This window comes from Tripterygium wilfordii, chromosome 15 (genome assembly GCF_013401445.1).
Source record: "Tripterygium wilfordii isolate XIE 37 chromosome 15, ASM1340144v1, whole genome shotgun sequence".
In the NCBI taxonomy this organism is placed as follows: Eukaryota; Viridiplantae; Streptophyta; class Magnoliopsida; order Celastrales; family Celastraceae; genus Tripterygium; species Tripterygium wilfordii.
The window spans coordinates 10,724,544-10,749,505 of NC_052246.1; the positions used below are offsets into that span (position 1 = coordinate 10,724,544).

General features: G+C 35.3%; 2 protein-coding genes across 2 annotated transcripts; one reads left to right on the forward strand and one right to left on the reverse strand.

The window, feature by feature from the left end:
- Positions 1 to 319: 319 nt before the first annotated feature.
- Positions 320 to 11,214, reverse strand: LOC120017142 (UDP-sugar pyrophosphorylase-like). Its single transcript, XM_038870249.1, has 17 exons — positions 11,107 to 11,214; positions 10,901 to 11,005; positions 9,724 to 9,840; positions 9,309 to 9,449; positions 8,639 to 8,738; positions 7,327 to 7,454; positions 7,174 to 7,245; positions 6,965 to 7,029; positions 5,359 to 5,419; positions 5,155 to 5,272; positions 4,651 to 4,775; positions 3,801 to 3,877; positions 3,263 to 3,368; positions 3,002 to 3,061; positions 1,521 to 1,601; positions 1,201 to 1,440; positions 320 to 808 (listed from the first exon to the last, which is right to left on the reverse strand). Exons 1-17 carry the CDS (start codon positions 11,212 to 11,214, stop codon positions 647 to 649), a joined length of 1,866 nt encoding a protein of 621 aa, XP_038726177.1. The 3' UTR covers positions 320 to 646.
- A 5,479-nt stretch (positions 11,215 to 16,693) lies between these two features.
- On the forward strand, positions 16,694 to 21,565 carry LOC120016349. The gene is made up of 5 exons (XM_038869086.1): positions 16,694 to 17,321; positions 18,008 to 19,251; positions 19,377 to 19,608; positions 19,730 to 19,812; positions 21,140 to 21,565. The coding sequence occupies exons 2-5, from the start codon at positions 18,091 to 18,093 to the stop codon at positions 21,209 to 21,211; spliced, it is 1,548 nt and encodes a 515-aa protein (XP_038725014.1). The 5' UTR covers positions 16,694 to 17,321; positions 18,008 to 18,090; the 3' UTR covers positions 21,212 to 21,565.
- Positions 21,566 to 24,962: the final 3,397 nt, after the last annotated feature.

Genomic DNA, 24,962 nt, shown 5'->3' on the forward strand with positions numbered 1-24,962 from the left:
TTTGCAACATTTCCCTAACATCAAGGGTCGCTTTTTGTCGAGGTAAACTTGAGTCTCTGATTCCACCAAATCCAATCCAATCCAAGGAGCCAAACTTGCATCCCCTAATTAGAATGATTCATTCCTCGTCTTTTTTTTTTACCTGCAGTCACATAAAAAGCTTTTATCTGCTGCAAATTAAAAAACTGCAGCTGCTTCTAATCACAACAATCAACAAATAACAAACCATAGTGTCATTTACCTGGAGACTGCTCGGTTATCAACAGAGACATGTATTTTGTATGTCAAAATGCAAACACCCATCAAGTAAAAGACACCATAGACCCCTGTAAAATCAGCGGCAGGGAAAAATGTTCATGTATCAACAAACTGCATCTGTTATTATAGTATACTGTTCTTCATCTTAGAAGATAAAGAATGAGAAGTAAAAAACTTTTAAACCTAAACAAAGAGAGATTACAATGTTTCCAACTGGTCACCTCACCTCATCTTATCTTGTAATGAAAAATTCAATCCCCGCTTGGGGTACAAAGTGACAGAGGTAGAAGGTGATTTATTTCTAGCTTATACATCAGTCTGTAAGCAAAGATAAAATGTGATTTGGAAAGAAAATGCAGAATCCTTGTACAAATTAATCCTCGAGGCTTCAAAGAGAGAACTTTCCAGGCTCATCAAATTTCTTTTCAAGCTGTTCAACTTTTTTGATTCTGAAACCCCTAATCCTTATTTCTTCGGGTACTGAGGTATCTCTGTAATCGACATTTTCAAGGACCCAACCTTTGTTCTGCACTGAACCTCCAACTTTAACCTGTTTCAAGGTAACAAACAATTACGATCCTCGAATGTAATCATTTCCGTGAGGTGAAAAAAGCTATACAAAGGGATTTCTTAAATACATGGGAGAGAGTTGCAAGCTTCTGGAAATACAAGCTAGAATTTGATTTGCGAAAATCAATGCAAGTGGGGCTTGTCATCCCTGAATATGGATAAGAAATCCAAAAAAAAACAAAAAAAACTTTTGTTTGCATGCCACTTGCAAGACTGAAAGATTAATAAATATTCCTTAAAACAACAGCAGCAACAAAAACTTCATGTATTTACTACAATTTTCAAGCAGCCAATTCAAAACTCGTTTAGAGATTAAGATGTATATTTGTGAAACCATCTATGTATTTTCCTAATATGTTTGCAGCAGCATACCTCTGCATCATCAACAGATTCAACAATAAGCGCTCCATCCAAGGAGAGATCCCCAAGAAAGATATCGCGGCCCTTAATGACCATTGTAGATTGTTGAGAAACGGAGCAACTTCCACTAACTTTTCCTTTGATCTCTGAAAAAACACATCCCCATTTAGGCTTCCATGTGATACGGGACCATACTTCTACTTCTTGGCCATTGAATACCTGCTGTACAGGATCCTCAACTTGGACACCAACCTGGCAAACAGACATAATTAGAAGTCACTACACAGTTATAAAAGGAAGACATGGAGATTGTAATGTTCAATATTGGTTACCTTCCTGAGAATCAGACTGTTTGCACGATAGATTGCCATTTCCCCCGAAGTTGCACTGTGGTATGGGTTTCCTTTGGGCACCTTCATTAAATTCAAGTAGATAACTAAAAATGTCAAGCTTGAGACCATGTAACCAATACTCAAACAACAAATAATCAAAGGGATACAGAAAATATATCCCACATACAATCTTCAGGTATAAATAAATAAATTTTTAACATAATTTTGTAATTGTTGCTGCTTACATCATTGTTTTTATATGATTTGAAGGGTAAGAATAAGAGAACATCTACAACTGTTAAAACTTAAAAGTTGACCGAAGATGAAACAGCAACATTCATGGAAGCATCATTAAGAGAAAAAAGTAAGTAGGTCGATAAACTCCACCCGGCCACTACCTTTGACTACTGGCATAGGCAAAAAAGTAAACAACTCTCGTGCACAAGGGTTCTGCCATGGGCAGGGTTGGGGACAGACGGAACATACGCAGATGTGCCCCCCAAATAATACGTGGAGTTTTCAAAAATGGAACCTGTGAAGCACTGCTAACATAGAAATTTGTAATTAATCTTGTTTGGAGATTCGGAGATCGAGAACATGTAGCAGATAAACGGTTATGTCTTTCGAAAAGCCATTATTCAATTTCCAGTGTCAAATGGGGTAAGGAAAGTGGAAGTAATTATCTTCTTCACTCTGTGTTGCAGTCAGACATTTTCTCTAACATATGGGACCACTATGCTTAACATTCCCCACATGCCTTTTCAAAGATAATGCAAGAATCAATTCAAGGTGCAGAAGAACGTTGAATCGGAGATGAATTACCACTTATAGCACTCGAGGGTAGGATATATACAATCAAAAGGCCTTTTCTACGAGATTCTTACTCAAATAATTTGTTTAAAACCTGAATTGGTCCAGCACCACATCAAACTAGGTCTGCTGAGACAGAGACATGCACAGGTACAAATATCAGTTACACATCAAATAATATTTGAGATGACAGAACGAACTGTATTCTTGGCTTGTAAATCACATGATATATCAAGTTTCCATTAAAAAAGAGAGAGGCGAAGGAACGAATTTAAAATAGGCTTAGATGGATTTTCCGATTATTACCCTTTGTTCCCTGATTTTGGAGGAGAGCTGTAATTTTCCCTTGAATATTATATGCTAAGCTATATTCAGACATGAATGAGAATTTAACCTGTTTCTATGACATGAATTTCAATCAGGAGAGACATCATAATCCCTCTCATACTAGTGAACATGGATGGGAGACAGATTCAGAATATGGGAATTTAAGTTCTTTTATAAGCTTTTGCGGTTTTATATTTTCTAAACATTCTCATCCCATATAACAGATTCTGAAGCCAAACTGTACCAGAACCACCACATTTTCCTTCTCATTTCCAAACTTCACAGCATCAAAATAGGAAAAAAGTTAATTGCAGACGTACTCATGGCTAACGTAGGATTAGTACCTTAGCAGCATCCTCAGGGTTATTCTTCACGGGTGCATAAGCAAGCCATGCATCCATAACCTAAGCAGTAAAACAATAGTCAATTTCACTGCGTAATTACAAACAGATGATATTACACGTCAAGGGAAAAACTAGTTGTAACTAGATGATAACTGGAGAGCCAGATCCCTCAATGGACATAAAGGCTCAAGCCCAAGGATTAAGAAAACTTGTAAGTAGTACGAAGTCTGTTCCCGATTTCTTCGGGAAGGACAACACTACCGTGAATCCAACCCTTGCAGATAGAGGCAATGTTTTTGGATAGTCCTGCATCATACATTCTAGCCTGGTAGAGGACTTGAAGGAAGTTTTTGTAGCATCCTTATATCTGCAAAAGTTTGGATAAACAACATTTAGTGACAAACGAAGACCGGGATTAAAGTAATCGCTTATTATTGAGAAGAATGGGATCAAACCATTCAGTACATTTTTTCCAAAAGTTCGATAATTTGCAAGACTACTACATTTTCTTTTAGTAACATTGGGTTTTAGAAAGCTGTAGAAACTTGGTTTTGTCTGGCCCACTTTTCTTAATAACTCAGACAAAATGTTAGTCAATATTTTCAGCAGAACATTAAATTTTCCATGATGTTCTATTGGAGTGCTATCTTAATGATTTGGGTGCCAAAAGATCAATAAGGAACAGGCACTTGAAATTAGACCATCACAAGCACATAGACTACGGTAAATCCTACGTAGAAAATAAATTAATTTTTACAAACTTCAAACAAATGCATAAAGTTGTAGAACAAATACTAACTTTGGGTTTACGAATTCCTTGATAGCACCTCCTGTTTTCTTGAGTTCCTCAAGGTAAGGACCAAGTTCCAAAATCAACTGCAAGAAACATAAAAATTTTACAAACCATGCCTAAGAAAAAAGCAGTTCCACATCCTCACAATATAGACATCACCACAGTGGTGCAAGAATGCGATAGCTTTCAGGAATATTATTGTGGAAATTTGTTTCTTCAGTTTCTCAGGAGTATCACAACAGAAACTTGTTGACTTGCATTTTCTTTCACATCTTTGTGTCAAAAGGGATACTCAATAGTGAACATAGATGCATCATTACATTATAAATGTGTTTAACTGAAGTTGGAGGTATATAGGCCCAGAGCACAGTACTCTCTTTCTTTCTCTCTCTCTCTCTCATACCTAAGTAAATCAGATGTTGCCTGCGTAGGTTATCAATGCAAACCCTCATTTACAATTCCAAATTTCCAATTATACGCAATTTTCAACCCATTTCCAACAAATATGTCTTACTAATCCTATTTTCTGCAGTGCCAGAAGAGTTCAGCAGATACTTTGATGTCAGTTTTGGTGTTTTAAGTTTTAAAATTTCAAATCCAAACTAAATCCAACCCTCACCAATGTACAACTTTTCTTCTGATTAATTAAGTAAACCCCAAATTTCTATACTTACTCACCATAAAGCCCTACTGCAAAAGTAATTCATCTCTGTCCTACATCAAACCCCATATGGGCAGGAGAAAAAATGTGTAAACTTATTCAGGACGGTGAGCAACAATCATTAAAAGCCATAAAGAAATACGAGAACCAAATAAGTAAATCGTCATCTCAAAAAAAGCTCAATCAGAAAATTACTTGGTTTATATTCCCTGGGAAAGGAGAAAAGCCTGTCTCACAATTGACGTCTCCATCTGGATATCCAGTAGCTCTGAGGAGAGGATCAAGCTGATTGTACTCCACGTTGATCACCATTGACCTTCCTGAATTTAATGTTCGCATGCATGTTTAAAATGAAAGCATAGGTCATATAACCCCCCATGGCACAACATGGGAACTATTGACACCACAATCATAGCTACAACTTGCATATAAAAGCAAGTATATCAACAGACATGGGGAACTGCTTTTACAGTTTTGAATGAAAAATCTGCGGACCCTTACAGCACAATATTTTAATTGTTGTCCACATTAAACAGCTCTTCTTAACATTTGGGTGAATTTATAAATTCACTTGTCCATTTGCTATTAGTAAAATTCACTTCCCATAAACAACAAAATTAAGCACTTTGATCTCTAAGTAAAGAGTAAAAGCATTGAAACTAGTTACACTGAAGGAAATATATAGTCTAAGCTGCTTACCATCGGTATGAGTAAGTCTGGCTATCCCCCCAATAGCTTCTTTTGCTTTGCGTGGAACAGCAAGTGAATTGACATGGTATTGCTTGATCGCACTAACACCCAATGCAGCTGGAATTCCCTACAATCATACGAAAGGTCAATGTTGATCAAATGAAATTCCAATTACATGAGAAAAATGAAGGCAAAACTAGAAAGCGCATGAACCTTGAATAGAAGACCATTAGTGTCCTGGAAAAAGAGAACCCATCTCAAACCAGCATCTCGCCTGAAATAAGGATGGAACACCTCCAATGTCAGAAGATGCAGACATATTTGTATTATAGCTAACAATCTTATTTGCCAAATATTTTTAGGGGTAGCTTTTGACCAATAAAATTTTTAAATACATGCTGCATTATATATAAGAAGAAATTCGCAAATGCTGAAAATTTGCAAATGGTGATAGTCACACTCAGTTCTTTATAACTCCAACACTCATACTTAAGGTGTTGACCCAAAATAGAGAGAGATGATATGATCTGCATTATAGAATTATTATCCATGCAGTGACCCAGTTATCAGTTTTTACCTAGTAACAGAGATGGGTAAAGGGCTTTAAAAAAAAACTTAGATGACCATGGGGGCAAAACTCTTTTGCCAGTAGTCAGAGGGGCAAAGGAAATAGAGATCTGATGGCTATACACGACCAGTTTCAAAGTATCAGATAATATGAGCTTTTTTTGTATATGACAATCCTGAACCTTTTTATCGGGCATCTAACGCCCAAGTTTAATTTTTTAGAGGTTTAGCATCATGCCGCTATTCAGAATAGAAGCAATGTTTTGTTTTTAGTGAAGCAGCTGACACACTTTTGTTTCTAATTTGTACAGTACTGCCGCTATTTGTATCTTAAATAAAGTCAAATGTTCTTTATTTTCTTTTTTAATTAAAGCCTGTATTCGGTTGTGCAACAATAAGATAGACTGCAAGTCTTTGTGAATTGGCCGATTATTTTCTTTTAAAGCAAGTGTGGCATTGAAGAGAGTGCTTTCGAGGATCATCATCATCATTAAACCTCGTCCTCTGCAGAGCTCCACTTCCATACGGATCCACCAAACCCTGACTTGACCCAAACCACAACCATTGCTACTCATCGGCACTTCTAAAGCATAATTCCACTGCACCAGATACCCACCAAGTGGAACCAGCACCCCCACCACTGCTGGCGAAATGAGTAGATATTGAGTTTGATTGTCGGATTTGATCTCTGTCATCTTCTTCCACCTCTCCTGGCGCCTCAATCGCTCAAGTTGAGCCATACCCATTCCTCTTTGTGGTGGCTTCTTTGGGCTCTTGTTGTTGGGCTTTTTTGCCCGACCCCATATGGCTGCTTTTGTGGGTCCTTGTTGTGGTGGTGGTGGTGAGGATTGGCCGTTCAGAAATGGTGGAGTCATCATGCAGTCTGTGAGAGACATAGAGAGAGAGAGAGAGAGAGAGAGAGAGAGACAGACAGAGAGATTGGGAGTTGAAGTCCTAGAGAGAAAAACATAGTAGCAAGAGAGAGAGAGAGACAAAGAATGACCTCTTCGTGTTTAGAAATATATAATGTACTTCGTTTCTCACTCTCTCTTTTTTATGAATAAGGCAAATCAATAAGCATCTAGTTGTCAGTCAAAGAAAATGATATTAGGACAGTCAAATGATGAAAGCTGATACGGACACACATATAATATAAGATCAAGTATGAAGACGAATGGATACAAACATGAACAAAACCAAACTGATTCCTACACAAACAAACTTCAAATATTAGCTAGCATTTGTGACATACCATGTGTCAAGAAGTCCACTAGAATAAAGAAGTGAATGCACATCTCCATGCCCATGAGGTTTTGTCTACCATAACCGGAAAAGGGTCAAAGAAACACATTCAAATTGAAAATCTTAGGTTAGAGAACACAGAAAAGACCTCAGGATCTAATCACACAATAGATCATGACAATATTTTGAACTTAAGTTACACCATAAGCATGATGGTACCTGGATTCTGTATTTGTTATTTGGATCAACAGCAAGCCTAGCATCATTATCTTCTAAGCATGCAACTTTTTCCTGGAGGAGGAATTGCAGAGTTAAACATTAGCAGCCATTTTAAAACAATAAACATTCTCCAGTAAGACATGAATCACATACCTGCTTAAGAAGCTTTACTTGAGTAGGTTTCATCCCAAAGTAAGAATTTGATTCTAAAAGATCAATTGTACGTGCATGTGTGTCATCAGATGTCATGATTACAAATGGAATATCCTTTTGACATCCACCTGCAATTTTAAAATACAATAAAATGTACAATGATAATAAAATCAATTAGACCATCCAAAATACAAACTTCATTGAGAAGACCCAAGAAGTTCATAGTCTTCACTTGATTAGGCTCTTTTGAATGGCAAGTTATAAACATTTTTAATTTGTAAGAAAGCTAGAGTTATCACTTGAGCAGGCCCTACCACCAGGACTCACCAGTGACCATGTTACTGGAATCTCTGAAATGTAATATGCATATGTAATGCTGACATGCTGTTTCTAAAAGGGGGCAATGTATTAACAGAAGGAACCATGAGAAGTTAGAAAGCCAGGTGGGGTTGATTTGTAGCTCTTGTAGTTTTGACAGCAGCGGGTATTTATAATGCAAAGACCTGTAAGTAACGATTTCAGTTTCATTGCAAGGATGAGCTCATTGACTGTTTCCCACTACTAAATCTTGTAAAATACTGACAGCAAAGGGCGATTGGTGCATTGGATGTAGAGATTCTCAAGTCAATCATCCTATCAATGTTTCTCAAAGAAAACACTGCCACCATTTTCATTAGTCAGTTGCCTTTCTTTACGATTGAGATGATTTTAAGTAAAGTTCATAAAGCAGAACATCTTTAAACAACAAATGACTCTGGACAGTTGCTGACGCACAATTTGACCATTATTTGAAAAATGTTCAGTGATTTCCTAGTGTCATTTAAGAATTCCCACTTACAGCTGATTGGCTGATCCTAGAAGCCAAAAAGTCCTTAATACCTACTGGATATTTGGATAAGAAAACAATATCTAGTTGATGATGACTATCCATGATGCAACCTGAAGAGAGAAACAGAAAACCACTGAGGGAAATTGTAGGCCACAATTTAGGTGGTATCATGTCTTGTCCTATTCCACAATGAAATACTGCCATATCACCTTGAAGGTCATTAATCTGATCTTGACAGCCACACAGAACCAAGCAATCATTCGTTTTTCTATCTGTGTAACATCTCGATGACTCGATCTATTATGGTGATGAAATCCCTGGGTAGCTCTCTTAAAGCTTTATAGTATGATTTTCCGTCTTTTTTTATATCAATCTTGTATGAAGCCTTTATCACATACTATTCTCACTGGATCTGAATATAGCAAAATAGTCACCATGGTACCACATGTCACCTAAGCTAGAAATAGGCTTTGAATGACAAACCTTCGTTTAGTCTACAGCTAGCCTCCTGAAGAGCCAAGATAGATTCAATGTAATGTTGTAAGAAACATGTTCCCGAAGTAGTCTCCATTGGAAGAGCCACCTGCAAGATGTACAAGTAATTAGCTAAAGCTTTTTTACTTTTTTGAGCAAGTAGAACTAACTTAAATTGGTATAGAGGCAAACAAGCTACCAGCAGGAACTCCTAGCTTGAAAACATGCCAGTAGTAAGTTTACCAAAGCCAGCGAGCGACAAGCGATAATGTTGGGTTTAAAGTCATGCATAAAAATATGCTGAATAATGATAAGAGGGCAACAGGTGAGATACGATAAAGCAATGGTCATGGCCAAAGGAACCAAGGGCCACAGTTGAAGTAAAATAAGTAGCCCAAATAGGAGGCACCACAAGGTAAGGTCAAAAAAATGATCAAGGAAAATGATATAGGTTTGAATAAGATGAAGACAATTGTCTGCACATCAAGTGACAGGATAACAGTGCAAAAGATAATGGCACGACAATTTAGTATAGCAGGCCGCAAATGATCGACATGTTACGTGCCAATAAGACATAAACTCACTTAACTAACGTGACACATCAAACAAGTAAATGTTTCTATCTGTTGACATATATGTTTTGCATTTTCTTTTTTCATTTGATCATAATTTTTTTTACCTTAATTCCATTATATCCAAGACGTTCCCCTAGTCCCCCAGCAACGAGAACAAATGCAGCATATTGGGCTTCTTTGACACCCCTCTCCTCAAACTCGATGAAGTTATCATTGCCAAAAGTTAAGGATTCTCCCGTTGGAACCTGCAAAATGATTTCCAACCACAGTGTGCTCATTTGTTTATAGCTCTTGTACAAAAGGTTAGAATAAGGAGATACAGGATTCCTTTATGTGCCCACATGCATATCATTCCAGCATAAGACAGGAAATTTGGGCCAATGCATTGAATAACTCATCCTGTCATCCAGATGAAAAACTTTGAGGTTTTCCCTTTTGTTCAACTATCTTTAGGAAGACTTCTTTAGACTTAAAGAACGTATGCATTTACGTATCCATATTTTAACAACAATAACTTACAGAAGGAGTAAATCCATCAAAAGGGTTTTTTCCTGTTTTTGAATCTGCTAAGAGTTCTCTAGCAGATTTGATATATGATGCCAAACCACCGGGATAGGTTGAATTAAGCCGAGCCACCTAGAAGAGACAGACAACATAAATTTATTCAGTTACAGAATCACTGCTATAAGAGATGCAAAAACAAATTTCACAGTAACGTTATTCAACCATATATAGGGCCTTTAGAGAAAATATGCAAGAGGGGAAGAAAAGAGAATAAGCTCCCACAGTGGTGGATGGACTTGGAAACGATAATTGCATAATCTTACCATCATTTGACATAAATAGAGATTTCTTCCTTGAAAAAAAATCTAGTATGATGTTTAATTATGACGTAGAAAATATCCTAATTGTCTCTTTCATTATTTGCTTCTAAATTAAGTCATGCTTGCCAGTTGTCATATCAATCTAATAAAAATAAGCACCTCAATATTTATAGAAATATTATATAAACTCTCCCTGAGTAAGGTACAGTAAGTTATAGATTCCATATGTTTGAAATGGCACATTTCAACATAATTTACTTTTCAACAGTTATCCTGTCATGAATTATTTTTATTGAGAGTGTAATTGGGCGATCAACTAGAAAGAATGTAAAATATAGTTAACCTGGGCCTCTTTCAAAATTAAATTTGGGGAAAATACTTCTTTGATACCTTTATTAACGAACAGGAAATTAGAACAATCTTAGAGATAATTTTCACCACAAAGTAAAGGAATTAATTAGCAGAAGCAAATCAAAACTAACTGAGAGCCAATAAAAAAGTAAAAACTCCAACTTAACTTCTACTCTCTAGCCTCTAATTAAGCATTTAAATCTCCGATCAAATTACCTCCTACCCAAACTCTTAACCAATTATGTATGGTCCCATCGGTCAACTATGTTACTTCCATCACATTTCAGTGTGGCACTTTCAAAAGAGTATCAATCTGCTGATCACAATTCCTCAACTTTTTATCTGATGGAATATGAAGTCAGCCAAATTCAAATAATCATACAATTTCCCTAATTCCGGTTCCCAATCAACCCGATCAAAATTTCAAAGCGAAATACACTAGTTTCAATAGATCAACACAGAGAATGATTAACAATAAACTAGAACTTCGAAAATGTCGAAGTATAAAAAAAAATTCATACCTGGTCAAAAAATGCCTTCTTCTCTTCATCATCAACGCCAGGCTCTGGCCAGTGCTCAAACGAATGACTCTGCCCCATCTCCAACAGAAGCTTCGCCAGCTCAATCTACCCTCGTCAGTCACAACCACCTCTTCTTCAATAAAAGCCAATCGGAAAACAAAAATTTCACAAAAACAGCAAAATTAAGTGTGTGTTTAAGTGCAGACCTGGTCTGGCGAGAGGAGATTGAGGTTTTTGCGAAGATTGGGGGCGGAGGAGGCGAAATCGGCATCGAGATTGAGTTTGGAGAGAGTGTCTTGGAGCGTGGAAGCCATTGTTATTCTGATTGAGGGAGATCCGAGAGAGAGTAGAAGATTATGATGAGGAGTTTTGAAGTTGCGTAAATGGAGCCGATACAGGTGGTGGGGAGATGTACTTTTGTTTTGTATGGATGTGACGTGTCACCGAATGGAATCGGTTGCCAACTTTTCAAGGGAGTTTCCGATTCACTCCTGTGGTTCTACAAGTTGGAGTCCGCGCAATGATGCGCGGGTATATTCCTTCAATTTTTTTAATTTTGTATTAAAATATTTTTGAGTAATTTTTGCTTCATATTAACATCAACATTATATGCACCCCAAATTTTACTAAGCGCACCTCAATCTTAATAAACCCCAATAAAAAATGTAACATTATTAAGTACAATAAATTTTATGTTTTTCTTTACAACTCAATCACCACCCCAGTCCCAAAACCCTAAATCTGCAACATCATCATCCTCTTCACTTCTTTGTCCACCTCCAAGTGACCTCCACCTCTCCATCCTCGATCAAATTCACAAGCTAACCCTCGATCTTTGGTAAAGTACGAAGCTAGAGCAAATGCGAGAGGAGTTGCACCTACGACTAAAGAAATTTATCAATTCGCACCTCGAAAACCTCAAGGAGACCAACGAGCCGTGTTTTGTGGTTTAGAAAAATTCAACTATATGTGGGTATGGTTTTGGTAGCTGGTTGCAGAGCCGTCGATGGTAAGTTGCTTCTTCTTCGAGAAGGACGGCAAAGGGAGAGAGCTTGGAGATGGAGACATCGCAAAAACAGATATGGAGTACACGCTCCGTGGGTTTCGTTCTAGTAGATGAACCAAAACAGAGAGGAGAAGAAGGAAGGAGAAAGATAAAGGATTTAAGGCTTATTTGGTAGGGACAATGGAGTGTCATAAGATTGATAGTTTTAGCGATATTTTGGGATATTTATATTCAATTAATCCCTAACCTATTATATTGTCATTCTCTCTACTCTCAACTTTCCCTTCTATTGTCTCACAAACTACTCCAATTAATTCCTAATCTATAATCTATTGTACTTTTGGCTACTCCAAACTTTTCCTTTTTGTTTTCTTTAAGTTTCGTATTCTTGTATTTGGAAAAAAAAATATATTCAAATTAGATTAACAATTAATTATACGTATAGGCAATTCATAGTGATATATTTTATCATTTAACTTACTTGAGTGTCAGCAATTGTATTATCATTCTATCGACAACACTTTCCCTGACATGTACTTGTTTCGTCTCCCCAACAGTAATGAGTCTTCAAGTCATATCAGTATGAATTTAACATTATTTAATAAAGTAGTGCATAATTTTGAAATCAATATTATATTTTTTTCAACAATAGAAATTAGTAACTTAGAGACTAATACACCTATTAAATACACTCTTCGATTGCACTACAATTCTATAATACTGTTAGAAGCAAATTAAAACTTAAAATTTTCAATCACAATATTTTCCTGATGAGTTTGCTTAATGCTAGTTGTCAACATGAAAACAATATAATGCTGATTTGTAATTGGTATGTACTCAGCATTGGCAGTAGTTATCATAAAATTTTTGGTAACATAGAGCTCTCATTATTGCATTACATATCAAAATATTTCAATATGTAATATTAATCATTAAAATTAATAATAATTTTATTAAAGAATTATTATCTTTACTAAATGCAAATATATCACATTATTACTCCTAAATTTATCACATTAGAAAGAGCTTTAAAGTGAACACTCTTGTCTTATGTGTTTTCTAGTAATAATTTTGAATAAAATGTTTTGTTTTCAATTGGTGTTTATTATAAATCATATGAGATTAAACAAAATCGTCCTTGTCAATATCAACTTTGTTCATAATTGTTACAATATATTGATGGCATCGGATTCATTTACTTTTATATTATAAATTAACATAATTCCTTATTTTTTTTAGTTTTCACTTTAAAACTTCATGTGCCTTTCTATATTATTAAGCGAATAAATCTTAATGGAGCATTTTGTTCCTTTTCTTTAATGAGTATTTAGTACTTTAGAGCATCCACACTAGGATGCGTATTTATTACTCTTTGTTAGTCTGCTTATCATATTGACGAGGGAGTAGTTGTAATGGTGAAAATGCTCATCTCCAAATCGTGAGTCCAATTTTTTGATAAATGTGCACTCAATAAGGGTATTCTCTGAAATATTAGGCAGGCAAAAAAATTTGAAAAAAGAGGTAGAAAAATAGAGTATTAGGCATATAGTCCAAGTATATTCTTTGAAAAGAATCTTTTTTTTTTTAATATCTTTGTTTGTTTTTTAATCTTTGTTTCATCTTCGCCTTTTATGGTTCAAGATCTCCCAATCGTCTATGGCTCTATGCTGTGCGTCTTTAATTATGGAAACAAATTTTACTCTATTAAAAATAAGGGTATTGTTAACTAATGTTGTAAGGGCAATAGTTAAAGATTCATCATAATATGTCATGTGTCACGAACATTCACTCACTCAATTTTTCAACTTAAGATACAAATTCCAATAGAGTTTTTTCAGACTGCAAAACACATTTATGTCATTTATTCAATGCCCTAAGAGCACTTGATAGCATTTTCAAGGCGGGCAGGAATCCTGACACACCTGGAAATCCGCTTGACTCAGCTTCCTCAAACAAACATGTAATATCGTCTTCATACTACTATTGATGTATGAAACTAATTTAGATTTTGTATTGCGAAGGTCTCTTCAATTTTTATATACTTACCAAAGAGGTACACAGATAATCCATACACGATAATACGAATTGCAATAATTTTTTTTGTATAGATGATAAGTCGAGGCGACCACAACAGTCTGCTTTCGGGATAAAATATGAGTTGTGTGCTTCAATATTGTTCACATGTATTATGAAAAATATAGCTTTCGACGCATCTTAAAATATTTGTGAAAGAAATCAAGTGGATAAGTAGAATTGGTTGAGAAGTAATCCTTCCATATTTGATTATGACTCTTTATGATCGCGACGAATATACCTTCGTTGAGATGGTTGATCTGTAAGCGCTATAAATATTTTCGACATCAAAGTAGTAACATTATGAATCTCCTTCTCATGACGAAGTGAAATAAGCTATTTTCTAATATAACGACCTGATCTCATTAGTTAAAGAACTAGAAGATTTAAGGTAGTCCGATAAAGAAGTCATCTTTTTAATAATTAAAATGTGATATTTATACTCATAAGTGATAAGTGTTAATATATTTAATGGGACCCTCCACTATATTATATCATATACTATATATTATATAATGTACGTACTATATATTTGGAAACGTTAAACGAAATATATTACGTTATATACCTAAACGAAAATATAACTATATAACTGTATATATTTATATACTATATAGCTAAATATTTATTATTTATTAAAAACATACAGTTCAACCTTCATCGTAACGATTAAACCTCAAAAACCTGAAACCTTCAACCTCGATGATTTGATGCACAGGTCTAGGGGTGTCCATAACCGATCCGCAACAGAGAAACCGATCCCTAACCGTGGTTATTTGATTTTCGATTATGGTTTTTCGGTTATGGTTTCGGATATGGTTATGATTTTAGTAAATGTTTGGATATTTTTACGGTTATGGTTATAACCCAAAAAATCGAATAATATTAATATATATTATATAAATATATATTAAATTAGATTATATATATATAAGTTACATATTGGAATATGAGACTATGGGAGGCAAAGTAGTATTTGTAAAACTCTGATTATATCTTCATAAGAAATTATAAATTTAGATACCAATTAAACTAATCATTACACAAATTATAAATTAAGATTGATTAGTTGAAACTCATGGTGGCTTTATCATTTTAAAATTCATATAAATTAATAATGATTATTGTTAAAGCGAAAGTACAGAGACATCTTCATGTATGTTTCTTTTTTTTTCTTGATTATATTATTTCTCTCTGTATTATAAATTTATTTTTCTTTAACTGTGATGAGATAATACATTTATTATCATTATCATGAATTTTTATTAAACTTTGTTAGATGGAGTTGGAGTCGATCATGGGCTATTTTCTCACTCTATTTGAGATTTATTCATACTTTTTCCATTTCTTCAAAAACCGAGGACCGGTCCGATCAGAAAAATATGGTTATTTCAGCTTGGTTATTTGAAATATATGATTTGGTTATGGATTCTAAAATATTATAACTGAATCGATTAGAATATTTCGATTATAGTTAAAAACCGAATGGACACCCCTACACGGGTCGGTTTTAAAAGCTATGACAAAAACAGATGACTGTTACAAAAATTAACGTTGCAATAAAAAGTGGTAGACTCAACTTAAAAATAAACCTTGTACAATAAATGCTATTAAAGTGGTATATAAAGTGGTGGGCTCCACTTCATAGCTCTCCAAAGCGTGTTCTATAGTTGGAGAGTGCTTTGAAGAGAACACATTCCTCAAAAAATGAGCTCCCCATTTGGAGGTCACAAAAATTCTCCGTTGTGTGTGACTCTATCTCGTCAAACTTCAATAATGCTGACAAATAGCATGTCCCCCGAGTTCCATTGTGGATGTTCTTACGTTTCAAAGATGGATGATCTTCAATTCCTCATTTTGGACATATAAATTTTTTTTTAAAAAAATCTGTTAAATTAATAGAATGAGTACATAGGATTTTGACAGTTGGATTATGTGTATATAGATTGATTATGAAAAAAAGATAATATGTTATATACTCTATATTTAACTGGTTCATAATAATTAAGAAAAAATGTCATGCCTAGTCAGTATGACAAGTGACATAGAGGGAGAAGATCTCACAAAGAAGAGCTTCCTAGAGTCAACTCGTAGAAGAGTAAAACTAAGAGGTCAAGTCAAGAAGGAAGGAATACGACGGGGAATCAACACGAACCCCAATGCCAAGATCAAGATAAATCTTTATATTACAACAACCCTAACAACAATATCAACCTTAGCAACCTCAATAACCTTAATGTCAGGATCAAATCAAGGTCCTAACAAACCTAATAACCAAGATAAGATAATCCCAACAAATCAATATCCTAACAAACCTAACTTGATTGGGTGGACAATTGACCAAGGGAATACTTAGATTCGCCTGGCTTCGGAGACCAAAGGTGGCTTCCGAGGTTGGATCTCTATTGTCATGACTTCTTTGATAATTGGAAGATTAGGAAGGTTGAGATCAAACAAACCTTTCTTCCTTTTCATCAAGTGATATCAGATCTCCACCTCTGTGTTTTTTTTTTTTTTTTACTATTGATCGATCAAGAAATTGAGATGTAGATTGCATTTTTATTTGAAATTGCAGGAACAAGAACAAGATGATATAAGATTTGTGAGATGGAAGATGGGGTCTAGGGTTTGGGTATTCGGTGGGTCAAACGGGGTTTAAATTTTGATTTGGAAATTGGAGTATGTGTTGCTATTTGAAATTCGGGGACAAAATTAACCCTTCTTGTGTAGACTTAGGTCCCTCAAGACCTCCCACATTATATGATGCCCAAGCAGAAGCCAATTAACCTCTTTAAGGAGGTTGTGAATATATAAAGTGCCTGCTTAATGAGGTTAATTGCCTTCTGCTTGGACATCATATAATGTAAGCCATATTCTTTTATGCATAAGGCTCCACCCACACCTAGACAAGGTTCTTGACTCACTGCAACCATGGTTTCTACATTGCACCATAAGCTTTAAATAGAAATTACTGAAGCTTTTTAATATAGACATAAATAAATGCAAGAGAGAATAATACTTGTAGGAATACTAAAAGAGGCCATTCAATTTGGGTTGTTGAAAAGGATTAGCAATAGCTACGTTGCAGAGAGGGTTAATAATTGCCACTGACCTAAACCAAACGAGAGTTCTATGAATCCGAAACCCTAAATCACACTTTGCAGAGAGGGTTAGTAGTATTTATGTTCCCCACCACACTCGCACTAACTCCTCTAATTCTCGAAACCCTAAATCACTCGTTTCCTCGTTTTGTCGGACACGCACGGTCAATTTCCAGGACAGTTACGCCGCTGACTGCTTCCGGATTCTTCAATCCCCTTCTGCAGATGCTACATTGTTTGGGCAAGCCATTCTTCTGAACTAAGCCTTCTTTTATTTATACATTCAATTTTTGATTGCATGGTTTTGTAGTTATTTTTCCTTCTGTTCATGTCGTTTGGAGCTTCTTTGGCTCTTGAGTTCCCTTTTGTGCATGTGCTCAATTTTTGTCATACTTGCTTTGAATTGCAGTGATTTAGGATTCTTTGGGCTTTTTTTTTTATAAGTTTTCTGTAATGGGTTTAAGTATAATTTGGAATCTTTGTCCACTTCTATTCGCCTTTGATGGTTTTAATATGAAATTTCAGTTTTTTCCCCGCACATTATACCTTTCTTCCTGTTTTGTTCCCGATAAATTTGTCATACTTAGGGAGAACAACTATTTTAGGTCTATATCTCTTTGAACTACTGAAAAACAAAAATATTTTTTAAAAAATCGAAATTTAACTGAGCAGAGTATTGCCTTTGGCTGGTTCAATTGAATGTTGAGCAGGGTTTACATCTAATAGTTTCCATTTTTAGCGACTTGGGTTACCTTTCTTTTTGTTTTCACTTTTTTCTCTATCTTGCATGTGGAGTGGTTGATGACTACTTGCGCCGAAACTGCGTTTCCCTTTGTTCTTCATCTTGCATGTGGTATGGTTGATTGATGACTACTTATGCTGAAACTGAAATCTGTTTCTTAGTCTTTTTGTGTATTTTTAATGCAGATATATTGCCCTGATTGATCTGGCAAATCTGTTGGTGTATAGGCAAGTCAAAAAGTGGAAGGGGGTTTTAAAAGTAAGGTGGGATGGGGCCCTTGTCAAAATACGGGAAGAAGAACACTGCTGTTGTGGGTGGGAGAATTCATCCGGTACACGATGATCTTGGCTATTATGATGTGAGAACGACAAGGAGGTTAAAGAGAAGACGTCCGACTGAAAGTCTGAATCCAAATGCATCCAATGAGGATAATGTTAACAAGAAGAAGACTGTGAGAAGAAACCTTGTGCTCAACGAGGAAGAAGAAGTAGAAGGAGGAGATGAGGAAATCTTTGTTGATAATGATTATGAAATGTTTTTGAGTAAATTAGGACATTCTGGTTGGGGCAATGTCTGTAGTATTAGTGATTCGGAAGACAATGCAGTAGAAAGACTGGAGAATGGTGCTGATTATTCTGATCCTCATTATAAAATGTTCTTGGAAAGCTTGAGAGTAGATGGGAATTCATATGCGCTTGAGATACCTTTGAGCAGTGAAATGTCTCTAGTCATAAAGTATGAGAAGGATGTTGGGTCCTCTAATGCTCACCGATTACGAAATCTTGATGCTCTCGAACATTTACTTGGTGGAGGAAACATGAAGGATGACAAAACTTTGTGGGATTCTTCAAAAAGAGATAGGGCGGATGAAAGCTGCCAAGATCATTTTAACTATTTGACAAAAGATGATGATGCTGGAGTATCAAATAGGGAGAAAAATTTGAGCGGTGTTTCAAAGAGAGGGAAGTTGGAAACTCAACACAAGTTGAGGGATTCAGGGTTATTAATGAGAGAGAAACCTGTGAGGGGTGTTTCAAAGAATGCAAGAATGGAATCTCAAGAGAACTTGCCAGTCTCGGGGCAATTCAATTGTGAGAAAACTTTGAGGGGTATCTCAAAGAAAGACAGGATGGAAGATAACTTCAGGGGGACAGAAAAGGAGAGTCCATTGAATATGAGGAATAATGAAAAAGAGGCTGAGAATTTTCATAAAAAACCTACTCAAAAGGATGATCATTTTGTTGAAGAAAGCTACCAAGTATATCTTAATTCTTTGAAGAAAGGTGTTGATCCTACGTTTGTAAAGCAGGAAATTGAAATTGAGGATGATGAGAATTCATCTGATTCTGACTTGATTGTTATTAGCGAAGATCCTTTCATTCATGGAAATCATACCCCCTTTGTAACATCAAAATTCAAAGAAGCACCTGTATGTATTATCCCTGCCACAAATGTGATCTAATTTATGTACTTGTGTAATTCTTTTATTACATTATTGATTCTAATTCGTTTATCTTTTATGGATTTTGTTGTTGTTGTTTTACTTGTGAAAAGATTGATTTAGATGGTGACATTGGACATGGAAGCCAAGGTAAAGGTGATCATTCTCAGTTTAGGGAGAAGCTCATGGATGTTCTTACAAAAGAATTTGATCAAAAGGAGTATGAAGAGCTGCTTAAAGAAATAAATGCCGAGAGGACTAAGGAAGGTTTCCGGAGATTGCGTGGAAGAGAAATAGCATATTCTATTGGGTCTTGTGCGCCATCATATATTGATTTGAATAATGGTTAGTTTACGTTTGTTCAATTTATGCAGCTTTATCTTTTAGATTTCTATTTTTTGTGGGTGTGCAGTATTCTTTGAATTATTTTTCAGCGTGAATTTCAATATCTTATTTCTTCTTGCAGATCTCAAAATGATGATTGATTCTTACAAAACAAATCCCCACAAAGTTTTGGTTCTTTTACGTGGATTTTTCTTTTGGTTGAAGGTGAGCAATTTATTTCATGTTACCAACTTTGTTTTTATTTTTCCTGATTGACCTAGTTTTAAATAATTTTAGTTCCAGTTTGATACGTTAATGCAAATAATGACTCAATTTGTATCAACATGTCAAAAGTGAAAAAGCAATTTAAGACTTGGGAGACTGAATTCGGAGTGGGTGGCTGTATCTGAATCACTACTAGTTTGTTCAAATGAATAGAAACCATATTTGTTTGTTCCATAGATATTGCATGCTGGCTGACAAAACAATTTCTCATGAATTATGCTGTGAAGTAATGATAATCTGTGAAGCTCATACAGCAGAGTAGACAATTTGGCAAAAGGGATTTTGAGGAATGCAGTCATTCCATAATGATAAATTATGGAACTTGACTGTGTTTATGATAGATTCTGCAAACGGTGATTTTCGGTGGTCTAGAAATTCATGGTCGGTCGCTTTTAATCTGGTTGGTATCAGCTGAGTATCATGCCCCCCTACGGAGAAGGAACTTGTAGCCTGGAGCAACCTGAACACTACCAAGAATAAGAGAACAACTTTTCCGATGGTATTGGTTCCTATGTCTATTGTTTGGATTATCTCAAGGGGGAGAGGAATTGTAGGATTTTCAACTCAATAGAGTCTGGTTTTGATATCTTCATAGACAGGAGGAGGTTTAGCTGCTTTGAAATTTGGTATGCCTTCCTTGTAACAATGTTATTGAGGCTATAAGTCTAGCCACTCTGTAATCTAGAGATTACACCTACTTGTCTCCTCAATAAAAATTTTCTATTCAAAAATAAATAAATTGTGGTGACTTTTGTAGGGAAATGGTTCCCTTGAACGGTTAGGAATGTTCAATGTAGCATTGGTTAGCTTTAGAGTTCTAGAAAAAGAGTTAGAATTTGAAATCTGAGAGGGAAAATTTGGCATTCGACATATGAGTTTATTCTCTGTAAACTGGGATGTTGTTGTTTCTGTTCATTACAAATAAATTTGAATTGGTACTCTACTTTGATGAATTTGAATGCTTCAATGGATCGATGCAAATCCTCTTATGCAGACCTTTCAGCACTAGCATGTTAAAGAAGTAAAACATAAAACACTGATTTAGTTTCATTATGGATGCAATTTAAAAGGTGCCGCCGAGCAAATTTTTGTCGTTTGATTTTGCTTTGCGTTTGATTTTGCTTTGCTTCTGATTGTCGAATTAACTGATTTATGTTAAATAACAAGTTCTTATGTTATATTTTTATGCATCATGAGTACATAATTACATTTACATGAATGTGTGTTATTATAACTCGTGTCCTTTATGGTGGTTGTATTTTCACAGAATATAACCCTGGGGGGAGTGTTTCAGCCATGGAAGGACCCATCTTGTTCAGAGTTGCTGTCTCAACCCTGAGTCAGGGGCTTTGTCTTGGTATTCAAATCTCTTTAAACTAAAGATGGTTTGTGGTACAGCTTTGGGATTTCGATTGTAGCATCAAGACCTTGCATCCAATGTATGTGTTAGAAGTTGGGTATGAAACTCTCTCATCTTTGATGTAAATCTGACGATTACATCATCTGTAAATATGAAAGGCAGCTTTGGTTGCGAATGTTTTTGGCATGCACCTTTGCCTGATTATATTTACCTTTGTGGCTAACCTTTTTAGTTTGCATCTATCACTACACATTTTGAGACTGGATATCGTTGTCATTGAACTGAAGTTCGGTACCCTTGCATTCATGTATTATTGTATTTAATTACTCTGTCATATAACAGCTTCTGTATGTAATGCTCTATGTCAGTGTTTCAACAAAACAGTGCCAACGTAAGACAGTAAGCAACAGTGAAGTACGGGTACTGAATTAAGAGCACTTGCATTGGTCACTTGTAAACAATAATCTGTATTGGTCTCTTCTAAACAATAATCTGTTGCTATAATACCGTAAAATCCGTACAGATTGAAGTCAAAACACCTCTACAACGGTATCTGTCCCAATTACATATAATACCGACAATCGGTTATGGTGCAGTCCCAATTACATATAATACCGACAATCGGTTATGGTGCAGTAATGAATTTGAAACAATAAAACACAATAAAATATTCTAGTATTGATTGAGAACTTTTTGTATATCATAATTTTCTATTAAACTATTATAATATTCTATTCTATTCAATTGATAAAATAAAAAACATTAAATTAATAACTTAATATTAAAACATAACTAACAACACAGATGTAAAATAAATAAAAATAGAAAATATTAAATTAATAATATATAAATTAAAAGCTTACGTATACGGAAGTTTAATCGAAGAATAACATTACGAGAAAATAAACATATCGAACAATAATATTACTAAGCATTGTTATCAATGTTTCACAAATGCTCAATAAGGACATGTTGAAGTTGAGTATGTATTTCTCTGTCTTGGATGCGGATGCATTGGTCAATAAAGTCTCGAAACTCACGAGTTCGTAAGTGTTCTAGTACTGGCGTAGGAGGACCATCTTCAACTTGATCATACATGTCTGCAATGTCGGGTTGCACTTGTTAATGTCGTTCATCTTCTACGATCATATTGTGCATTATTATGCACACCAACATGATATCATGAAGTGTTGAACGTTTGAAGTATCGAACTGGCCCACATACTATTGCAAACCTCGCTTGAAGTATGCCAAAAGCATGCTCAACATCCTTTCGGCACGATTCTTGTAACTTTTTGAAATGCCTAACCTTATTGGTTTGTGACATAGGGATTGTCTTCACAAAAGTTGCCCATGACGGGTAGATACCATCTGCAAGATAGTAACCCATTGAGTAATGCCGATCATTGACATTATAGTGCACTGGTGGAGAATGTCCTTGAAGTAATTCTGCAAACACAAATTAATGATCCAACACATTGATGTCATTGTGTGAACCTAGTAATCCAAAGAATGCATGCCAAATCCAAAGGTCATGTGATGCGACAACTTCTAATATAAGTGTCGGTTCGTGAATATGACCAGTGAATTGTCCTTTCTAAGCAGTCGAACAATTCTTCCATTTCCAATGCATGCAGTCGATACTCCCTAACATTCCAGGGAAGCCACAACTTTCACCAATAGCTAATAATCTGGCAATATCTCTCTATTTGGGGATCTTAGATATTCGTTTCCAAAAATAGATATCAACGTTTTAACAAATATCTTCATAGACAATATTGTTGTGCTCTCCCCAATTTGCATACTCATCCAAAAGGTCGACGGAGACACCGTATGCAAGCATTCGAAATGCAGCCGTAATCTGCTGAAGTGAAGAAAACCCCAACTTTCCAGCTGTATCCATTTTTTGCTAAAAAAAAGGTTCATGAGCTTCTACGGCAGACTGAATGTGAAGGAATAGATCACATCGCATTCGAAATCTTCTTCTAAATTGATTAGGAGGGTAAATCGGATTCTCAACAAAATAATCATTGAAAAGTCGTTCGTGACCTTCAATAAAGCCACGATCAATATACAATCGTGGAGTACGTGATGATGAGGCTCGCATCCTCTCTAACCTTTGTTGCTCCGCTTCGAATACGAGCATCTCTTCTAACTCTTCATTGGAGGAAGAGTTGAAAACAGATTCTTGAAACCATTTTTTAAAAAATGAACCCATTTGATTGTGGGAATGATGATAGCAAATACAATAGAGTTGAAATTGGAAAGCAAGAATAAAGGAAGCAATTGTTGCTAGCAACAAATTGAGGTCACCTCTTTTTATAAATTTAGAAATATAGCCGTTAGGAATATTTACTTTTCAAATATAGCCATTGAAAATATTTACTTTTCAAATATAACCGTTAAAAATCTGTACTTTTGAAATATAGCAGTTGAGAATATTTGCTTTTACTTTATTATAAATTAATAAATATTATTAAAATTTTAACAAATATATTTTATTTTTAATTAATATTAATTATTTTGTCTAAAATTAATATATAAACTAGATTATATTTCGTAAACATTTTAGTCCTTACTTGAAATCATATAATACACATAAGAAATAATAAAATAAGATGAAACTAATATTTTAATACGATAGAGATTTAGAATAGAGATACTGATGCAGTGCTTGTTGAATAGAAAATCTGTAAACTGTCAAAAAGTGATATTTTATAGATAAAATAGAGAATCTGTTAAAAGATACCAATGTGAATGCTCTAAGCAGTTGTGGTTATGGAGTTGCTTCTACAGCATTTAGCTGATGTACATGACTGCTTACCCTTTGCACTGGTGTCAAAATATTCTTGATAGTTTTTAGGAGAAATGTAAAGCTTAGGCAGGTTAAGGTCTTGCCTGCCCTTGGATGACCCATATCTACTGGGTACCTCAAGTTTGTAGAAGTTAAATGGCGAAAAGATTGTCTCTCTGTTTACTCAAAACTTCTTGATGTTGACATGGCGTGTGACGCTGGTCAACCTTTGACCTCCATATTTCCTGCTCATGTTCATGCTCTTTACATTCAATTAGTTGTTTTCTTTCCTTTTCTTCTTTTACAGTCTCTTGCTGCGATTCCTGCATTTATGCTTGCTGTTGAGCTGAAATTGAGAAGACACCTCTCTTTCTCACTCCCTTTCTCCCTCCAATCCATTCTTGGATGAAAAACTTTGTTGAAGCCGAGTAAGAGGAAGCAGCTGCCATGGCTGAATGAAGGACATACGATTTATTGTTGGAGAAGCACTAAAAAAACATTTCACTACCACTACAACAAAAAAAAAGCATCATACAATTTGAGGCTCAGTGGCAATAATCGTACATGCTTTTGTAGGACTTAATTTAACAGCTTTACCTCGAACCCAACAAATCAATTCTTAGATGGTGATCACCATGTCATCAAATATGTTACAATTTTATGGCCTTTTATGACAGTGGTGGAACTACCGTCCCAAAATTTTTGCGGCGGAATCAAACAGAATTGGTGACGGAATTTCATTAACCGTCGTAAAAAGAAAACTATTTTCTTGTAGTGAAATCTGAATGTTAATTATATTGTCAATGCTGGTGCTATATAAATGATGTATAGTTTTGTCCTTGACAAAGGGATTAGGAAAATATTTATTTTGGCAGAAACATTTTTTGATTGTTGGCTTCTAACATTTTGTTCAGAAGTTGATGGTTCTCCATTTTGT